Below are 18400 nucleotides of genomic sequence, written 5' to 3'. Positions count from 1 at the left end.
AAACAAAGAAACGTGCTGCCAACATTATAATAAGGTATGGGGACGAGCGATCAGAGTAACAACCGCTCATCCCCATCCATAGCTCCGTGTGACAGGAGCAAACGAGCGCCAATCAATGATGTCTTGTTGATCGGCGCGTGCTGCTTTTTCCAATAAGATGTAGCTGTAGTTCAAAATTTTTCATTTTCTCAGCAAATAAAGGAGAAAAAGCACCCCAACATTTGTAAAGCAACTTCTTCAGAGTAGGGAAATACCTATGTGGTCATAAGCTGCTGTTTGGATATATGGCAGGGCTCAAAAGGGAAGAAGCACCATTTGGCATTTGGAGCGCAGATTTTGCTGGAATGATTCCTGGGATCCATGTTGCATTTACAGAGACCCTGAGGTACCAGTGCAGTAAAAAACCCTGAAATGTGACTCTATTTGGTAGACTATACCCCTTGAGGAATTAATCTAGGGCTGTAGTGAGCATTTAGACTGTACAGGTTTTAGATGTATTTATTAGAATAGGGACGTGAAAAAAAAAGACTATTTTTTCCAATAAGATGTAGTCCTTGCTCAAAATTTTGCATTTTCACAAGGATTTTAGGAGAAAAGCACCTCAACTTTTGTAAAGCTACAGCAATACCCCATACGCAAACTGCTGTTTGGACACACGGCAGGACTCAGAAGGGAAAGAGCACCTTTTGACTTTTTGAGCGCATATTGTGCTGAATTGGTTTCTGAGCGCTTGTGAAAAGCTTCCTGAGGTACCATTACAGTAGAAATTCCCAAGATGTGACCCCATTTTCGAGACTTTACTCAATTAATTAAATTAGGGTGTAGTGAATATTTTGACCCCACAGGTTTTTTATAGATTTTATTAGAATTGGGCCATGAAAATTTAAATCTAATTTTTTTTCCAATAATATGTCGTTTTAGCTCAACATTTTTCATTTTTACAAGGAATACAGGAGAAAAGACACCCCAAAATTTGTCACGCAATTTCTCCCGACTAAGGCAATATCCCATATGTGGTCGTAAACTGCTATTTGGACACACAGAAAGGCTCTAAAAGGAAGGAGCGCCATTTGGTTTTTGGAGTGGAGATTTTACAAGATTAGTTTTCTGACACCATGTTGCATTGAGCTAAGGTACCAGTACAGTGGAAACCCTCAAAAAAATGACCCCATTTTGGAAACTACATCCCTCAAGGAATTCATCTAGAGGTATTTTGATCCCACAAGTGTTTTGCAAAAATGTTTCCACAGATACAGTACAGTAATACCCCATATGTGGTCATAAACTGCTATTTGGACACACTGCCATGCTCAAAAGGACCACTATTTTGCTTTTGGAGTGCAGATTTTGCTTGGTAGTAGTTTTGTTTGGGGTTTTACTGGTATTTCAGCTTATAATGTGGGGGCATACAGTATGTAAGCTGGGCGGATACATCAGGGTATATTTAAGTTGGGCGGAGTACATCAGGGCATAATAGGATGATGTAATAATGGGGTGAAAGAATGACAAAATTAATAATCCATGGATTGGTGTGGTACGCTTTGAACCAATCCTTTACGCACAGGCCGGGCTTTTTGGGTATTATACAAAATATCTGCGCTCCAGCCTAATATTTGACTTTTTCTCTAGCCCTATAACCAGCACAAGGCCCTGAAGTGTCCTCATCTCTGCTGCATCTATGGGGTCCAGCTGTGGGGTCTAGCAAATGATGATGTGGGGTTTTTAGTGAAAAACTACTGTACCTAAAAAATTTGTCTGGGCCATCATTTAGCATCATTGCGTTCCAAGAGTCAGAACGTTTTATTTTTCCGTTGATGGAGCTGTGTGATAGCTTGTTTTTTTGTGGAACGACCTGTAATTTTTATTGGTTCCATTTTGGCGTACATGCGATTTTTTTTATCACTATTCCATTTTTAGGGAGACGAGGAAACTAAAAAACAGTAATTCTCGCACTGTTTTGTTTTTTATTTTTTACAGTGTTCACCATGCAGTATAAACAACATCTTAACTTTATTCTGTGGGTCGATACGATTACAGCGACACCAAATTGATATCATTTTTTTTTACATTTTACTACTTTCACACTATAAAAATACTCTTTTCTAAAAAAAAAATCATGTTTTAGTGCCGTCATGTTCTGAAAGCCATAACTTTTTTATTTTTCAGTTCATATTGATGTGGGAGGGCTTGTTTTAATAAACTGTATTTTTTGTGGGTACTATTTTGTGGTACTTGTGACTTCTTGATCACTTTTTATTATTTATTTTTTTAGACAAGGTGACCAAAAAATGCTGTGATTGTTTTTCATTTAATTTGTTTATGGTGTTCACCGTCCAGGAAAAAAAATATTAAATTTTTATAGTTCAGGCCGTTACGAATGCGGCGATACCTATTATGTATATATATTTTTTTCATTTTTTCAATTATAAATGACTTGATCAGGGAATTAGTGTTTGATCAGGCGATTATTGTTTTTACTCCTTAAAGTTTTTATTTATTTTTCTTAAACTTTTGTTAACTTTTTTTTTTTACACTTATTTGGGGCTTTGAAGACCTGATCTTCTGATCCTCTGTGCAATGTAGTGCAGTGTATTGTAACTGTTATTCTTAAACTGACAATTAGCTTATAAGCTTCCGCACCTGGGGGGGGGGGGCTGTGGGGTACAGACAAAGCCTCCTCCCTCTGTCAATCACTTAAATGTGGCAGTCACTATTAACTGCCGCATTTAAGGGATTAAATGGCAGCGATCAGCGGTAACTGCGATCGCTGCCGTTGCAGCGGGATGTCAGCTGTATATTACAGTCGACACCCACTGACGATAAAGCGAGTACAGCTCCTGTGCCCGCTTCATCTACAGGACGTGCCTAGTACGTTGGATTGCTTTATGTTACTTGCAATGCCGATGTACCAGATACGTCATTTTGCAGGAAGGGGTTAAGCCTTTTCAAAACTAATTTTGATACTAATCCCTTGAAAACTGTGCTCTCAAATGACCTGAATGATCTAATCTATGCGTACTGACTAGCTTGAGTCCACAGATAATTGGAAATTCACACATAAAAATATATTTCCCACTATAGTCTGATTCTCAACTGTTGGATTTTGACATCTAATCGGGCTAAAATTGGGCCATGTCAGACCAGCATTACTAGTGGGTGTATATAGTAAACCTAACCCCTTAACGACATACCTATGGGTACGTCGTTGTCGTTAAAGACTTAATGCAACAGAACGTATGGGTACGTTGTGTTACTGGTGCGGACTCAGAAGCTGAGCCCGCACCATCGCCAGCCGGAGTCAGGTGTATATTACAGCTGACACCCTGCTGCATGGCCAGGACCGGAGCTAGCCTCCGATCCAGCCAATTAAACCCTTAGATGCAGCGCTCAAAAGGGAGCGCCGCATCTATGGTATTTCCTAGCAGATCGGAACCCCGCAATGCAAATCACGGGGGTTCCGATGGCTGTTCTGGCAGACCGGAGGCCTAACAACAGCCTCCTATCTGCCAAATACGGAAGCCTGCTGGTCCCGCCCGTAGGCGGGGCCTAACAGGCTTCCGGACGCTAAAGAAAGATAGCGCAGGCTCAGAAGCTGAGCCTGCGACATCAGCCGCCGGTGTCAGCTGTATGTTACAGCTGACTCCATGCTGTAATGGCAGGGAATGGAACTAGCTCTGATCCCTGCCATTAACACCTTAAATGCCGCAATCAAATGCGATCCCTGCATCTTAGTAGTTTGCAGCGATCGGTATTGACACAATGTTATCGGGACGATGCTGATCGTTGATATGGCAACCGGTGGCCTAATAATAGCCTTATGTTCTGCCACATACGATAGCCTATTAGGACCCGCCCACAGATGGGACCTAATAGGCTTGCTGTCAGTGAATGACTGACAGCTCTAATACATTGCACTGCATGGGTAGTGCAATGCATTAGAGTAAAGATCAGAGGTGTAGGACCTTAAGTCCCCTAGTGGGACAAAAAAAAAAGTTTCATAAAAGTGTAAAACTAAAAGTTTAAAGTTAATAAAAACAAACACTGCCTTTTTTCCTATAATAAGTCTTTTATTATAGGAAAAAAATTAACACTTTAAAAAAGGTACACTCATTTGGTATTGCCGCGTCCGTAACGACCCCAACTATAAAACTGTAATGTTATTTTTCCCACACCGTGAACACTGCAAAAAAGATAAGTAAAAAAGCATGCCAGTATCTATTTTTTTTATCACCACCCCTCACAAAACATGGAATAAAGCGTGATCAAAAAGGCTCATGTAGCCAAAAATGGTACCAATAAAAACTGCAACTAGTCCCGCTAAAAACAAGCCCTCCCACAGCTTTTTTGACTGAAAAATAAAAAAGTTATGGTTCTCAGAATATGGCGACACAAGCAATAAATAAAATTAAAAAAAACAAGTGATTTTATTGTGCAAACGCTGCAAAACAGAAAAAAAAAACTATATACATATGGTATCATCGTTATCATATCGACCCGCAGAATAAAGTAAAATGGTCATTTATAGCCCACGGTGAACGCCGTGAAAAAAATAAATAAAAAACATAACAGAATTGCTGGTTTTTGGTCACCTTACTGGCCAAATAATTGAATAAAAAGGGATCAAACAATTGCATGTACTCCAAAATGGTACCAATGAAAACTACAGATTATCCCGCAACAAATAAGCCTTTATACAGCTCCGATGGAGAAAAAATAAAAAAGTTCTGGCTCTCAGAAAATGGCAATGCAAAATGTGCAGTGTTCCAAAAGCGGATAAGATCAGGCACCATTTATCAGTGTGACACTGGCCACACATCTATGAATTATTATTTATTTACCCAATTATTATACCCTCTTATTATACCCTGATGTACCCCTAACAGTTTACATATGCCCCAGCATCATAAACTGAAATATCTGCAATACCCCAAACAGAACAACTGTCAAGCAAAATCTGCACTCTGATAGCCAAATGGCGCTCCCTCCCTTCTGAACCCTAAAGCATGCCCAAACAACAGTTTACATCCACATATATGGCATGGCTATACCCAGGAGAACCCACTTAAAATTTTATGAGGTATTTGTCTTCGGTGGCACAGGCTGAGCACAACAAAATGGGGGGTAAAATGGCATATGAGCGGAAAATTGCAATTTTCGCTTTGCACCATCTGCTGCGCATTAATTTCTCATGAAAAAAACCCTGTGGGGTCAAAATGCTCACTACACCCCTTAAAATGCCTTAAGGGGTGTAGTTTCCAAAATAGGGGTCACTACTTGGGGGTTTGTTTTACTATTTGACCTCAGAGCCCTGCAATTGTGGGTCAATGGTGTGAAAATCACCGAAATAGACCTCAAATGCGCATAGTACTCTTCACTTCTGAGCGCTGTCATATGTCCAGGCAAATGATAAATGCCTTGATGGGTGTAGTTTCTAAAATGGGGTCACTTCTCGGGGGCTACCACTTTACTTTGGTACCTTAGGGTTTTGCAAATGCAACATGGCACCCAAAAACCAAACCAGCAAAATCTGCATGCCAAATAGCGCTCCTGCCTTTCTGAGCCCTGCAGTGTGTCCAAACAGCAGTTTATGACCCCATATGGGGTATTGCCGTAATCGAGAGAAATTGCTTTTTAAATGTTGCTGTGCTTTTGGGTGGTTTCCACTGATTTGGTCCCTCAGGGGCTTTGCAAATGCGAAATGGCACCGAAAACCATTCCAGCAAAACTTGAGATCCGAAGGCCAAATGGTGCTCCTTTCCTTCTAAGCCCTGCCGTGGGTCCAAACAGCAGTTTATTACCACTTATGGGGTATTGCCGTAATTGTGAGAAATTTCTTTTCAAATGTTGGGGTGCTTTTTGTCCTTTATGCCTTGTAAATATTGAAGATTTCTACATTTTATTGGAAAAAAATTTAGATTTTCAATTTTGACATCCTAATTCCACAAAATACAGCAAAAAACCTGCTGGATTAAAATGCTCACTATACCCCTTGATAAATTCCTTGAGGGCTGTAGATTGCCAAATGGCGTCTTTTTTTTTTGGGGGGGGGGGGGGGTTCCACTGTTTTGGCACCACAAGACCTCTTCAAAATCTGACATGGTGCCTAAAATGTATTCTAATAAAATGGAGGCCCCAAAATCCACTATGTACTCCTTTGCTTCTGAGACCGATGCTTCAGTCAAGTAGCGCACTAGGGCCACATGTGGGATGTTTCTAAAAACTGCATAATCTGGGCAATACACATGAATTTGTGTTTCTCTGGTAAAAGCTTCTGTGTTACAGAAAAAAATGAATTAAAACAGATTTTCTGAAAAAAAATAAATAAAATTTGTACATTTCGCCTCCACTTTGCTTTAATTCCTGTGAAACACCAAAAGGGTTAAGAAACTTTCTAAATGCTATTCCGAATACGGAGCTGGACAAGATAATAAAAAAAATACCTACTTCTGAGCTATGGTGGCATCATCTGGTGAGCAATTAGATACATATAGGTACTTTTTTGGATTTTTCCTAAGCTTGGAAAATCCCTTTAAAGTTATTATTTTACCTTCTCATAACATACCTGATAAATTCCAGCCATAAATGTAACGGTGGCTCCTACTGTAATTGCATAGCAGCTTCTATCACATGTCATTCTTAAAGTCTGATTAGCATCAAGTGTTCCATTGGTTAATAAACCAGCCACTGTCGAGAGCTGGCTTCCTTGGTCTTGCAATTTGTCATAACCTGCAGCTTGCAGTTCTCGGTCCACAACTTCACCAACCATCAAGCACAGCACCCCAAATATTCCGACATGAATATGTTTAGAGGTTCCCATAAAAGAATATATAATGCATGCAAAAAATGAGGTGTAAAGGCCATAGACAGGTTCCTGCCCAGCCAGAAGTGAATAGGCAATTGACTGTGGAACTAGCAGAACGCCTACTATAAGGCCAGACATAGCATCACCCAGCAAGTATTCTTTCAGCTTGTATTTTGGGAGCCATTGCAGCACAGGCAGGAAACTGAGAAGCGTTTCTTTGGCTTTATCTGAGGAACAGCTACAGGTTCTCCTTATCTTTTCAGTCAAACGTGTTTGTAAGGGGATTGTTTTCTTTTCTTTTTCTTCCAAACATATGGTCCCTGGTGGCCGGTGGCTGCGGTGAATGGCTTTGATGTTGCCATTATCCTCAGTTTCCATCTTGATCTCTTTTCATTTAACTATGAAAAAAAAAACATGAATTAGAATGCTATCAATAATACAGAAACTACTAAGGGTTGGTTCACACTGAGTCTTTTGCAGGCAGAAAATCTGCCTCAAAATTCAGTTTGGAATTTTGAGGCAGATTTTGCTCTGCCTGCACGACGATTTTCGCTGCGTTTTTCGCCCTCAGCCTTTGAGCGCCGCGGGCAAAAAAACGCCGCGAAATACGCTTCCTCTGCCTCCCATTGATGTCAATGGGAGGTCAGAGACGTAAACACCCGAAGATAAGGCATGTCGCTTCTTTATCCCGCGAGACGGTTTTTCCGCTCGCGGGAAAAAAACGCCTCCCATTGAAATCAATGGGAGGCATTTTCAACCGTTTTCTGGCGCGTTTTCTGACGGGGTTTCCGCGTCCAAAAACTCAGTGTGAACTAATAGTTAGGTTTGTTTAGTGCCATATCCCAGAAATATCACCATATCTGTAACATAGGAAGATCAGAATAGTTGCATTATATTACAGCTGAACAAAACTATTTATTAATTTAAAGGGGTGGTCCAGTGAGATAAAATGAATGTTCTATCCTCAGGTTAGGCCATCAATATCTGATAGGTGGTGGTCCTACCCTCTGTACCCCCGGAGATCAGCTGTTTGAAAAGGCCGTAGAGCTCGCTTCACCTTCCTTCTTTACACCGTTCCATACTGTACAACGCTGTCACACTTGTAGCTGCAGAGAATAGTATTACAGCCTTCCCCTATTCAAGTGAATGGGAGGAAGCCGTAATACAATTTTATTTCACCGGACAACCCCTTTAAAGGAATGTTTTCATATCATTGGTAGAATAAAATAATGCTAGGTCTTCCTCAGAAACTGTACCTAAACTATAAAGCTTGAGAATGCTTCCATTGAGGAAGTGAAACGTTGCATTTGCTGGGTGAATAAACTTCACATTTTTTGCTTTGAGTGCTGCTTCCGTGCTCTATTTTTCTATACATCATATGGGGAGAGGTCACTCCTCATTATTTTAAGCATAGCACCAGCCAGTTTTGGTTTCTTGCCACGGTGCTGCTCCTACCTTGCTTTGCATTTTAAACTATAAAGCTGATTTCCATCTCTCTTACTTCAGAATTACATAGTTACATAGTTACATATAGTTACATAGTTAGTACGGCTGAAAAAAGACACATGTCCATCAAGTTCAACCAAGGGACGGGAAAAGGGAAGGATAAAAATTTCTACACATAGGAGCTAATACTTTTTTGTTCTAGGAAATTATCTAAGCCTTTTTTAAAGCCATCAACTGTCCCTGCTGTGACCAGCTCCTGCGGTAGGCTATTCCATAGATTCACAGTTCTCACAGTAAAGAAGGCTTGTCGCCTCTGCAGGTTGAACCTTTTTTTCTCCAGACGGAGGGAGTGCCCCCTTGTTTTTTGAGGGGATTTTACATGGAACAGGATTTCACCATATTTTTTGTATGTGCCATTAATATATTCATATAAATTAATCATGTCCCCCCTTATTCGTCTTTTTTCAAGGCTAAATAGGTTTAATTCTTTTAATCTTTCCTCATAACTTAGAGTCTCCATGCCCCTTATTAGCTTCGTTGCTCTTCTTTGTATTTTTTCCAACTCCAGGGCATCCTTTCTATGAACTGGAGCCCAGAACTGAACTGCATATTCTATATGAGGCCTCACTAATCCTTTGTAAAGTGGCAATATTAGATCTCTGTCCCGCGAGTCCATGCCTCTTTTAATACACGACAATATCCTGCTGGCCTTTGAAGCAGCTGATTGACACTGCATGCTGTTATTTAGTTTATGATTTACAAGTACACACAGATCCTTCTCAACAAGTGACTCCCCCAGTGTAGCGCCCCCTAGGACATATGATGCATGCAGGTTGTTGGTACCCAGATGCATAACTTTACATTTATCTACATTAAACTTCATTTGCCAACTGGATGCCCAAACATGTTTAAATGTGCTTGCAGTTCACGAACATCTTCCATAGTCTGAACTATATTACATAGCTTGGTGTCATCTGCAAAAATAGAAATAGTGCTATTAATCCCATCCTCTATATCATTAATAAATAAGTTGAATAATCGTGGTCCCAGCACTGAACCCTGGGGTACACCACTTATTATGGACAGAAACATCAAGCAGCGCTCCAGGAGCGGAATGCCGGGCCACACGGGGATTCCGCGCCTTCAGGGAGCTACAGTGGCGCTAGTAGACAGCAGAGCAGGGAGATATCTCCCTGCTCTGCTATAGTGCCATCGCTACCGCTATAGCAGCCGCAGCAGCTGCTAGCTGCGCCACCGCCCTCATGCTCGGTGTCACCGCTAGCAGCCGCTATGGCTGCTACAGCGGTAGCGACGGCCACTAAGTTAAGAAGCGCCCGGGTGGAAAGGCGACTACAGTTAGTGTGTGTGTATCCCCGCTGGTAGTTGCAACGGCGCGGGGATACACACACCCGCTGGCGCCCCTCTTGCCGTGTGGCGGCAGGTGCCCTGTGCGACCGCACTGGTCGAACGTAGCTAAGGCCGGCCATGGATCCACCTCATGTCTATGAGGACAGTTCAACTGTCCCATGACTTTGGACAATGGATGTGAGATCAGTGGATTCAGTTAATAAAAAAAAATTAGGGTCCGGTGATAAAAAATCTCTCGACTATGGCCTGATTTATTCACTGATTCTCTAGTAAGAATAGAGAACCAACTCAATAACACAACATTATTCCTTTTTGGTTTAACATAAATGTGTAGTTTTACGTTTTTATTGCATAACTTACTTAAAGAGAAGGTTTCATGAAATTATAATTTTTTTATCATATTGCTTTTAATATGATATTAACATACATTTTATTTATTTGTATTCTCATGTTCTACTTTTTACTTTGTTCTTACTTTTACTCTTAGTCTAGCCAGAAGGGAAGGGGGATTGTGTGAGGACACTAGAGAGGGTGTGTCCACCCCAAATTTGCAGCATAAATCAATGAGATTGCTTTACCACATTGACCATGCTGCAATTTTGTGAACTGCTCCCTCTAGTGGCCAGAACATGGAAATGTTATAAATTAGAATCTAATTTATAAGATTTCCTGACTTGTGAAAAAATTAAAACAATGTGTAATCACTTAAATAATAATTGTTTAACTAAAAAAAATAATAATTATAGCGACACATTCCCTTTAAGACACATGTTTTATAAGTAGCATTAACCCCTTCCCGTAGCAGCTGATTTTAATTTTTGTTTTTTTCCACCCCACCTTCCAAAAGCCATAACTTTTTAATTTTTCTATCGATAAAGCCGTATGAGAGCTTGATTTTTGCGGGACGAGTTGTAGTTTTTCATGACACCGTTTATTGTACCATATAGGAAACTGGAAAAAATATATATTTTTGGGGTGGAATGGGAGAAAAACGGATTCTACGTTGTTTCTTGGGTTTTGTTTATAGGCCGTTTGCCGTGCAATAAAAACGACATGTTAACTTTATTCTATGAGTCAACACAATTACAGCGATGACAAGTTTTTTTAACTCCTTTCTGATCGCCCACTGTCTTTCGACGTCAGGCGGTGCAGGTGCTTAGTCTACAGGGATGTCTCGTGTGAGCGCACATCCTCTAAGCAGGAGCTGTAACTTACAGCTCCTGATCTTAGAGCAGCCTCCTGAACACAGCTGGGGTCGGCAAACATTCGGACCCCAGCTGTTTAACCCTTTGATTACCGCGGTCCGTGACCGCGGCATGATCAAAGGGAATTCCCCTCTTTGATCACATCACCGGAACGCTGGTGATGCGATCTAACACCGAGGAATCCCTCTGAAGTCAGCCCTGGGACCTACAAAGGACCCCAGGGCTGTCTGTTCCATGTGCCTGCTGTTCGGGCACACTATGTGCTGCCCGATCAGCAGCCGGTGTCATAGTGACACAGTGTAATGTATTAGCTTACAGGAGTATGCTAATACATTACAAGTAAAAAAAAAAAGTTACAAATAAAGTTATCCCTTGATGGGATTAAAAAAAAAAAGTAACAAAACAAATAAATAAATTAAAAAAAGTCCCAAAAAGAGTCTTTATTTTGCATAAATAAATTTTATTGCCCCTACACTAAATAAAAACAAAAAACCTACACATATTAGGTATCTACACGACCGTAATAACCTGAAGAATTAATCTAATGGGTTATTTAGCGTGAACCGTGAACGGGATAAAAAATAAATAAAAAAAACTATTCCGAGAATCGCTTTTTCCTATATTCACACCGTAAAAAAAATACTATTTCTCTCACATAAAACAAGGCCTCATACAGCCACGTCAATGAAAAAATAAAAAAGTTATGGCTGCTGAAGCGCAGAGAGGCAAAAACAGAAAAATTGAGCTGGTCATTAAAGTCTTTTCAGGCCCGGTCATTAAGGGTTTAAGTTTTACTACGTTTACAAGTAAAAACAAATTGTTTAAAAAAAAGTTTTGTTTTGCGTCGCAACATTCTGAGAGCCATAACTTTTTTATTTTACTGCCAATTGAGCAGTATGAGGGCTTATTTTTTGTGGGACGAGCTGTAGTTCTTAATGGTACCATTTTGGGATACATGCGAGTTTTTGATCACTTTTTATTCCATTATTTGTGGGAGATGAAGTGAACAAAAACAGCGAATCTGGCAATTCAATTTGATTCTTTACTGCATGCACCGTGCGGGTTAAATCATGTTAAATTGCAAGAGTTCTGACTTTTGTGGACACATTGATACCGATTATGTTTAGTCTTTTTTTTTTTTTTTTTTTACAATGTTTTAGGGGGGAAATGGGGAAATGGGAAAAGTTTATTTTTTTTAACTGTTAATATTTTTTTGTACATAAAGAAAAAAAATATTTTATACTTTTTATTAGTCCCACTAGGGGAGTTGAACCAGCGATCGTTGGATCGCTTACATGATACACTGCAATACTAATGTATTGCAGTACATCGTGATTCTGCTGGAGGCAGTGTTTAATAGGAGTACAAATAAAGAAGACCTGGGGGCCTTATTAGGCCTCCAGCATGCCATGACAACCATCGACAACCCACGATCGCATCGCGGGGGATGGGCTGTCAGAGTCTGCCCCCCCCTCTTTCTAACGCTTTTGACCGCAGCAACCAAGTGGTTAAACAATTTGGATCCCGCTCAATACACTAAAAAGTCGGCTGTATCATCACAGCTGACACCTGCGTAGTATGGAGCAGGCTCAGTCCGTGAGCCCGCTACATACTTCTCCTACCTGGCTATGACGTAAGTGTAGCGTCCATGGACGCGGGCCATGGATCTGTGAGCGCTGGCTTGCATCTCCTTCCTAGGAGATGCCAGTGCTCACTTCCGCTCCGGTCCGCTGTGTCCCGTAGGGTGCCCGGTCTTAAAGTGCCAGGGCGCGCACATTTGGAAATCATCATCAACTACACATGATTTCCTGGACTATAAGAAGGGCCCTGCCCTTCTGATCCTTGCCGGAGTGTTGTTAGTGTGTCCCATGTCAGTCTTGAAAATGGTCCCTTAGTGTTATCCCGTTCCAATTGTTACCCGTGCCCTATTACCTGTATCCTGTATCCCGTGCTGTGTTCTTGTTCCTGAACCTATTAGTGTTGGAGTCGTGTCCTACTGCACCTGCTGTCGTTTGCAACGTCCAGTGTCTTCTGCCACGTCCAGTGTCGTCTGCCACATTCAGTGTCGCCTGCCACGTCTAGTACTATCCACCACGTCTGGCGCAATCTGCTGCACCCACCTCCATCCGTGCTGAAGCCTCGGCCACTGTCTGGACTAGATCAGGTACCCGTGTGTTACGAACTGCTATAGACTCTTGTATAGACTGTGACTAGGCCAGTTTCCTCTCTGCTACGGCGGAGCGGCCTAGTGGGTCCACATACCCTGTGACCGTGACAGTAAGTATAAACGTGGAGAAGGGGTTAATAACATGAATCTATTGCTGGTAGAACTTGTAGAAGTAATGGTATACTTTATTTTATAGTAGTATTATAACCAATTAAATTATAAAAGCCAAGTCCTTCACATACAACACCTAAGTCATGTGATGTTTTAGGGGCCACGCCACTTTTCTCAAACGCATACCATTCCTCCCCACTACACCTCATCTGTCACATACAGTGCATACCTAAGATCCACTATACACAGTGAAACCTCTATCAGATGACCAACCAGAATGGCAGTGATAAATGGTCCTCTAGAGGGGGTCACCTTCTCAAAAAAAGGACAATACTCAGAGCATATAAAGGAATTGAAAACCTGTCACAGAAAAATCCGGTCTAAATCAGGGGTGGTCTTCTCAAGGTGGTGATCTTTTGGTGAGGCTTCATTGTATTGATACAACCGGTATAGATTGCAATAGCTCAATTTTCATTAACCCTATGCTCTACATACTGGATATAACTTTAATTTGCGTTTCAGGCTTGGAAAACCCAAGAGCGACTCCAATTTGTGAGTGTTCATTGGTTTGCCTTGAAATGCACCTCTTTTTATAGTTTTTAGTAATCTGTACTGCATTTTACGTTATTTTCATGACATATTGTTACATTAAATGAAGATCTCTTTCTCTGGAGTAGAAACAGTAAGGTCTGTTATTGACTGAATAACGCTTAGTCATAAAACTTTCTGCTCATCTAAGGATAGTGTTAAAAAGTAAAATAAAACTGAATGGCAAATGTAGTAATTTCCCAAATCTGTTGTGTAAAATAGCAATTTACATTTGTCCATGATTTACCATATTGTTTCTGTATCATACAACTCTGTACAGGAATTTGTAGATAGTATTTGTCTGTGATTGTACTAGAGAAGCTCATGGGAATTCCCGCCACATAGATTTCATATACCTTGAAGTTTCAAAAGCATTTGATAATGTTCAACACAAAAGGTTGGTATATAAAATGAGAATACTGTGCCTAAGGTAAAATATTTGTAATTGGGTACATAACTATCTCAGTGATAAAAAACAAAGGCTGGTTATTAATGGCACATACTCAGATGGCGTCACTGTTAGTAGTGGGATATCACATGGGTTCAGTATTGGGCCCAGTTCTTATTTATTATATTTATTAATGACGTTATAGAGGGATTGCATAGAGAAGTGGCAAATGAAGCAAATTAATGGCAAATGAGGGACTGCCCAGAGTTGTGGCAAATTAGGTTTGACCCCTATGGTACCCCACAAGTTACAGTAACTCAACTTGACTGTATATTTTCCCCTAAAATGAGGAAAACTGGCTTCTGCCTTATAGGGGGTTTTGCCTTTCTCTGGATCAACATTGCATGAAAATAGGTTGATGGATGTCTTTTTTCAACCTTACTATGTTACTATGATATATGACTGTACCCTATTTATATTGTTGACTAAAACTAATATTTTTGAGCTGTTAAAAATCTTTCAGACTGGATGAAGTTTAGTAACAAAAACAGTGAGTAATGTGATAACATAGTGATAATTGACACAGTTCATTCTAGTGAAACTTGCTAATAAAATATATGCATAGCCCCATGGAGGTTGAGACCTCCACACTGCCCATAATAAAGGCAGGGATTCCTTGTGGGAAGAAATGTGATGGGATATACTTAAAGGGGTTTTCCAGCTTCTGATAACTGATGCCCCGGGCCCCGCACAGATCAGCTGGTCCGGTGCCTCCGTGCACCGGACATCCAAGCCGGAAGCAGTTAGCTCCAGCCACGGAATAGTGTCCGAGCTGCAGTACTGCAGCTCTTTCCTATTCAAGTGAATAGGAGCATAATAGGAGCAGAATAGGAGCAGGTGAATAGGATCAGACCTGCAGTTCTGCAGCACGGCTGCTATGCTATGTACGGAAACACCACATAAAGTGACTCAATAGAATAATTTGGTCAAACACCAAAGTCATAGTTTAAACACATATGCAGAAAATCAGTGTTAAATGACCCAAACATTTTCAAAATAAAATAGTTTTTAAAATACATGATAAAAATACAAAATACAATAACAGCATCAAAAATTGATTAAAATATAAGTCCTCACAGTAAGGAAGGTACTGAGTGGGCTACTGGCCATAACATCTATACCATACAGAAGTACATTGTAAATAAACAGCCATGGTGAGTCACATAACAAAAATAAGCAATTGTGAAATAGACCATCAGAATCGATAGACAGAACTTGTAAGGTAGCCAAAAAAAGAATAAAAGAGAAGTTGACAGACTATGCAGATATACAATGGGGTAAAGAGTAGCGATGTGCCAGGAGCCCACTTACACCCAACGTGTTTCGCTATCAGGCTTCGTCAGGGGGAAAAGGATGAAGGCTCTTTGACAGGATAAGGTGTATATATATGTCTACAAATCTTAGTTTAATTGGATTTACCTGAGGCATGGTTGGTACGATTGTGAAGACCGGAAGTGAACTGGTTTGGGGCAGACACTCCCCATACCCAATAAGAAATTTTGTAAAAGACTCAGTGAGAACGGAGGTAGGTGTAAAAACCACACGGATTGGATGAGGTAAGTGTCAATCAATCTGGCGACCGGAAGTAGGTCAACACGAAACCGGAAGTGAGCTAATTTGGGGAGGTAATTTATGTAAAAGACTCAGTGAGAACAGAGGTAAGGATAAAAACCACAGGGATTTGATATGAGCTAATTTTGGGTGGCAACTCACCATATCCAATAGTATATCCAATAGGATATCCAATAGGAGACGTCATAAAAGACTCAGTGAGAGCAGGAATCAATGTAAAAACCATCGGGATTGGGTGGAATGAGTGTCAATCCAACGACTGGAAGAAGGTCAGTATAGCAAATGATGAATCCGAGATGGAGATTAAACGGAAATGCATCATATGGGGAAAAGCTAAACAATTGGTTAAGCAGTGTTTCCTTACTGTGAGGACTTATATTTTAATCCATTTTTGATGCTATTATTGTATTTTGTATTTTTATCATGTCTCAATAAAAACTGTTTTATTTTGAAAATGTTTGGGTCATTTAACACTGATTTTATGCTATGTACGGAGCTAACTGCTTACGGGCTCCGTAAATAACATTATGTGCCACAACATCCGGTGCCCGCAGGCCACCGGAGCGGCTTATCGGTGCGGGGTCCAGGTGTCGGAACTGCACCGATGACATACTGATGACCTATCCTGTGGATAGGGTCATCAGTTGTCAGAAGGTGGACAACCCGTTTAAGATTCCATAAGAATTATTAAAGAGCTACAGGCCTTACTAGACCTTGACAAACCAATTTTAACAGATCTCTGGTGCGGATTCCTTACTGAAAATATGCGACAATTTACAGTACAATACATGTACAAAAAAATTCTGCGGAATTTAGGGCATGCTGAGGACTTTGCCCTCTTAACGACGGATATATCCGTCCTGTGTAGATGCTAGTTCCCGCAAAAGGACGGATATATCCGTCCTCTGATTGCGTGGGTACTGCCAGTGTACCCACGCGATCAGCGGCAGGAGCACAGCTGTTATACACAGCCTGATTCCTGCCACAACTGCCGTAATCGAAGCACATCTAATGTGTTTGTCAGGGGTAGGGAGCTCCCTCTGTCCCCCCATCAGCGCCCCCACAAAGAAACCGCGGGGCACCGTTGGGTTTCCATGGCAGTCGGGGGCCTAACAAAGTTTTACACTGACAGGCAATAATGCTTTGGTATACTAAGTATACCAAAGCATTGTATAAGCGATCAGCAGATCGCATGGTGAGTCCCCTGGTGGGACTAAAAAACAAACTGTAAAGCAGTTAAATAAAGTTTATAAAAAAAAAACATATATTACCGTCAAAATATAATAAAACCACTTTTTTTCCAAAAAAAGTGGTTTTATTTAGTAAAACGGTCAAAACAAATAACACATACACATATATTGTATCCCCACTATTGTAATGACTCAAACAATAAAATGAACACATTAATTAATCCGCCGGATGAACGGTGTCCAAAAAAAACGCAAAAAACTACGGCAAAATTCTTTATTTTCTCCAGCTCCCCACATAAAAAAATAAAATAAAAGCTAATCTATAAGTCCTATGTACCCCAAAATAGTACTAAGGAAAACTACACCTTGGCCCGCAAAAATCAAGCCCATATACGGCCACATTGACGGAAAAACAAAAACGTTACGGCTCTTGGAATGCGGCGATGCAAAACCAAGTAATTTTTTTCTAAAAGGGTTTTTATTGTGCAAACGTAGGAAAACATATAAAACCTTTACATATTTGGTATCCCCGTAGTCGTGCCGACCCATAGAATAAATGTAACATGTTATTTACGCTGCATAGTAAACAACGTAAATTTATAACGTGAAAATCAATGCTGGAATAGCTGCTTATTTTCAATTCTCTCCTCAAATAAAGTTAATAAAAGTTAATCGATATATTATATGCATCCAAAAATAGTGCAATTGCAAAATACAACTCGTCCCGCAAAAAACAAGCCCTTATATGGCTATGTTGATGGAATAAAAAAAAAAGTTACAACTGTTGGAATGCGACCATGAGAAAACAAAAAATAATCCTTGGTCATTAACGTGCAAAATAGCTTGGTCATTAAGGGGTTAAAATCCGCAGCATGCTCATTCTGTTGCGAGACTTCCAAATTATAACTGCAGATTTCACTCTTTGCAATGTACGACAAAAAAAGCTAAATCTACGACAAAAAACAAATGTAGAGTTATAAATACTGTGTAAAAAGTACTTTCCAAGCAGAAAGAACTGTTAGAAAAATCATTAGCAACGGTTGGCTATAGCTATGTGGCACAAAAACGTTTATCTGAAGCGAACCCAAAAATGTAGTGTTTGTAAAAGTTGATATTTTGCATCTTTACCAGTTTTGAAAAAGACAAGTTTTTGGCAGACACAATTCTGTGTAAGGCTGGGTTCACACGTGGCGGAATTTCACTTAAATTCCGCTGCGGACACTCCGCACCGTTAATCCGCAGCGGAGCCGTTTCTCCATTGACTTCCACTTTAATTTAGCAGTGTTCGTTTAGACGATGCGTAAAATTCCGCTGCGGAGCATAGGCTGCGGAGCGGAATTTCGTGTCCGCAGCATGCTCTGTCTGTTGCGGAGCAGTGGCGGACTGGTTGCGGACTCATGGCAGAATTTCTCCATTGACTTCAATGGAGATTCTAATTTCCGCAATGAAGTCCGCAGCTGTCATGCACATGTTATGTGTGCTGCGGATGCGTTTTGCTTTTTT

The 18400-nt window shown here is 40.6% G+C and overlaps 1 protein-coding gene across 3 annotated transcripts in view; it reads right to left on the bottom strand.

Annotated features, from left to right (window-relative positions):
* The window catches only part of SLC26A2 (solute carrier family 26 member 2), a 75535-nt gene that overhangs the window by 17120 nt on the left and 40015 nt on the right, over window positions 1–18400 (bottom strand). For all 3 annotated transcript variants that reach the window (XM_075856611.1, XM_075856613.1, XM_075856612.1), the window contains one exon: window positions 6563–7200. In XM_075856611.1, the coding sequence (XP_075712726.1) occupies window positions 6563–7180 (618 nt within the window). In that variant the 5' untranslated portion in view covers window positions 7181–7200. The remainder of the gene's footprint in view (window positions 1–6562; window positions 7201–18400) is intronic.

The sequence above is a fragment of the Rhinoderma darwinii genome, chromosome 3, assembly GCF_050947455.1.
Source record: "Rhinoderma darwinii isolate aRhiDar2 chromosome 3, aRhiDar2.hap1, whole genome shotgun sequence".
Lineage (NCBI taxonomy): Eukaryota > Metazoa > Chordata > Amphibia > Anura > Rhinodermatidae > Rhinoderma > Rhinoderma darwinii.
The sequence above is the reverse complement of the archived record's forward strand: the minus strand, read 5'-3'. Positions and strand labels throughout refer to the sequence as shown.